Below are 3,170 nucleotides of genomic sequence, written 5' to 3'. Positions count from 1 at the left end.
GACCTGCCCACGGAGCAGCAGGCTTGGGGTCCTGCAGCCGTGGGGCAAGAGAGCCCTGGGGGGGGAAGGACCGAGCACTTCAGCTTCATCTCTGCCAGAGCCCGCAGCGGGGCGAAGGGAGGGCACGGTGAACCACGCTGCTCTTCTTCATTCCTGCAGACACAAAGCCAGAAGAGGCCCCCGCCGCGGTTAAGGAAGAGCCCCCCGTCATTAACGTGGGGAGGCTGAACGGAGGGAACCGCATAGACTACGTGCTGCAGGAGAAGCCCATAGAGAGCTTTAACGAGTATTTGTTTGCACTACAAGGGCATCTCTGCTATTGGTAAGCTGCTGCATAACCCTCAAAGCTTCAAATTCATGACCAATGTAAGCAGAACGACATCGTTCTTAAAGCCAGTGTAGTAAGAAAAGTCTCAACTGAGAACACAATCCTCCTGCCTGTAACAGAGCGGGTGGGCAGGGATGGAGGAAGGCGACGGTTGTAGTTCTCCTTGCCCAGTCCTGCCTGCATTTGGCCATCACAGACGTCCTGACACCACGGAGGGATGCGTCCCCCTCTAACTCCCATGTCCTCCTCCTGCAGGGAGTCAGAAGATACGGTTCTGCTGGTTCTGAAGGAGATCTACCAGACACAAGGCATCACACTGGATCAGCCTTTGCCAGGAAGCCAGTGACCAGCCTGTGCTGTTCTGTCCAGCTGATGTAAGTCACCTTCCGAATTCCCTAGGGGACACCAGGGGACATCTGGTCTGTTTGAAGGGATAACATTCCCTATTTACAGCGCTGTGTCGAAGGGAGGAGTCTGTGTCAGTGTTTGGCTTCTTTGCTCTTACCCTGCACATGAGCACGATGGGCACACGGCGAGCTAACGAACTGCTGGCGACAGGGGCAGCACCAACGGTGCACGGTCACAACCAGATTAACCCACCAAGGAAACCACCCGATGCACGACCCGTACACCAAGCCTCCCGGGCTAAATGTTTAATTTTCTTTCTTAGATCCAATTCAACCAAGTACTCACCAGGAAAAGCCCAGATTTCTTCTCTGCCTTCCTCTCTCCTCTGCTGCTGTGTCCCGCATGCTGCTTCCCGAGTACTTGCTGCTACCTGGAGAGAAGGATGATTTTCCTCCATTTCGGGTAGGGGCAGGGGGGAAAAAATACCAAGGGGAAACACTTCTGCTCAACCACACGCAGCACTTGCCCTGTGACTCCCTGTGGCAACACGTACTTTTCACCCTCCACGTTGTGAGTTATCGCGCAAGCTCCTCCAGCACCGAGCAGACCGGCTGGCTGGGCTGGGGACCGACACCGAGGGCCTGACCCTGCTCCTGGCTCGGCGAGGAAACGCACAGCTTGTGACCTTGAGGAATAAAAGCCTTAAACACGCAGCGTGGAGAGAGCTACAGCAGCCTTGTCAGGCGAAGGAGACCGCTGACTTCTCCCTGCCGCCGTGCAGAGCGCCAGGAGTGTGCAGCCCAGGGCAGGGCGTCTGCTGTTAACAGGGACAGAGAGCCTCCGGCGATTCCTCCTTGCCCCGAAACCCACCCCGGCTGACCCCCCCGGAGCTTCGGGGCAAGGCAGAGGCAGATGCTTCAGTGATGTGCAAGGTCGTTGCTGTGACAGCCTTTGGCAGAGCCAAACCACCTTCCCTCCCGCTGCCTGTTGCCCTGCACGGGGTACGGAGCCTTCTTTCCGCAGCCTGTTTGTTTGCCCTCCGTTGTACCACGTTATTTGCACTATTTGAACGGGTTTGTTTGCAGCCTACGTCCCTCCTCCCATCCCCAAGGAACCGAAGCTGTTCTTTTACCTGACTGCAGACACCGGCACGCGGCTCTGTCGGCGCCTGAACTACTGATTGCTAAAGCGTCTCCTACAAGGGTAGGAAAAGGAACAGTCTTAACACGGGACACTCTCATGATCAGCTTTTTAAGTTATGCACTTTGTTAAAAAAAGTTAAATACATTTAAAACGTTATTTAATGTCTTTTCCAGTAAAAGCCAAAATAAATAAGTAGATGAGTGTGGTGTGTGCGTGTCTGGGGGGAGAGGGAGGGGAGAGGGTTGGAGAATTCACATCTGCACGATTTTAGGGGAGAGTAAAGTGATTTCTGTAACTTCCATTGCAGCTGCAGGGTCATGGAGGGCTTACATGGCCCAAACTGAAGATGATGGGGCGGTGTTTTCATTGCTGTCACGCCCGAGCTTGGCAGAGGCACACGTGCCTCGCTCTGCTACAGCCCCAGCTTCGCTGTCTGCAGGTACTTGATCGAGAATACACGATCTATGGAGGAGAGCAGTGACAAAGAGCTACTTACACCCGTCCTGCCACACCGCTGCGCCTCGGGCTCCTCAGCAGCGCTCTACCCTTCCATTGCCCGAGAAAACAAACCGCGGCGTGGGGCAGCAGCCCCTGTGAAGGGATGCTTTCAGACACCCTTTTCAGCTGTCATCTCTTTACAACCACATTAAAGCTGCAAGGGAAGAGATAAAAAATGAACACCCACCCAGAAAGCCCTGCAGACACGCCAAGGGAACGGCTCACGCAGCAGGAAACCCGGGCCTGGAAGTGAAGTCTCCAGTGCCACAGCCCATTTAGAAAATTAAACTCCTTTATTTGGCAGATTAGAAAAAAATCAGGGCTAGCACAAGGATACAAATAGCGATCACGCTCGTTTCATCTTCCCTCTCCCCCGCTTAATCCGTGGTTAGAGACTGCAGCCTCACGCTCGTTACTCCAAATTAGCTCAGCTGCCATTGAAAAATCGACTTAAACCCAGTGCCAGGAGCAGGTGCTGCACTTTGTTCCGATGCACACTTCCCAAGAGAAGGGACAGGACAGCTCAGCTGGATCAAAGGGAGACGACCGACGGTGCTGGACACGAGAACACCCGCTGGACGGGACACACCAGATTGTCACATTTTCCCAGTTCTTGATTCAGGACCTTTTGTACCCGGGCTGTCCTCCTGCAGGCTTGCATGCTGAGCACCTCGCTTGCTTCACAGCGGGCCCGAAGGGAGGGACGCCTACGAAATTCGGTTCAAGGAAGCAGCACGGGACCCTGAGCAGAACTTACCAGTGCTGCAGAGAACGCCTGATTGGGGTGCAGGTTCATCCTCATTTGAGCGATTTCTCACGACCAACCTCCCCAGCGCCATCCCCTGCCCCAGCA

General features: G+C 54.7%; 1 protein-coding gene across 1 annotated transcript in view; it reads left to right on the top strand.

Annotated features, from left to right (window-relative positions):
- DDHD2 (DDHD domain containing 2) overlaps positions 1–674 on the top strand; it is a gene marked incomplete at its 5' end in the record, with an annotated part of 6,690 nt that extends 6,016 nt beyond the window's left edge. Inside the window, 2 exon segments of the mRNA XM_010075297.1 lie at positions 83–322; positions 584–674. Of these exon segments, the coding sequence (XP_010073599.1) occupies positions 83–322; positions 584–674 (331 nt within the window).
- Positions 675–3,170: the final 2,496 nt, after the last annotated feature.

The sequence above is a fragment of the Pterocles gutturalis genome, unplaced genomic scaffold, assembly GCF_000699245.1.
Source record: "Pterocles gutturalis isolate BGI_N339 unplaced genomic scaffold, ASM69924v1 scaffold37601, whole genome shotgun sequence".
NCBI classification, from domain to species: Eukaryota; Metazoa; Chordata; class Aves; order Pterocliformes; family Pteroclidae; genus Pterocles; species Pterocles gutturalis.
This window is presented reverse-complemented; position numbering and strand designations above follow the sequence as displayed.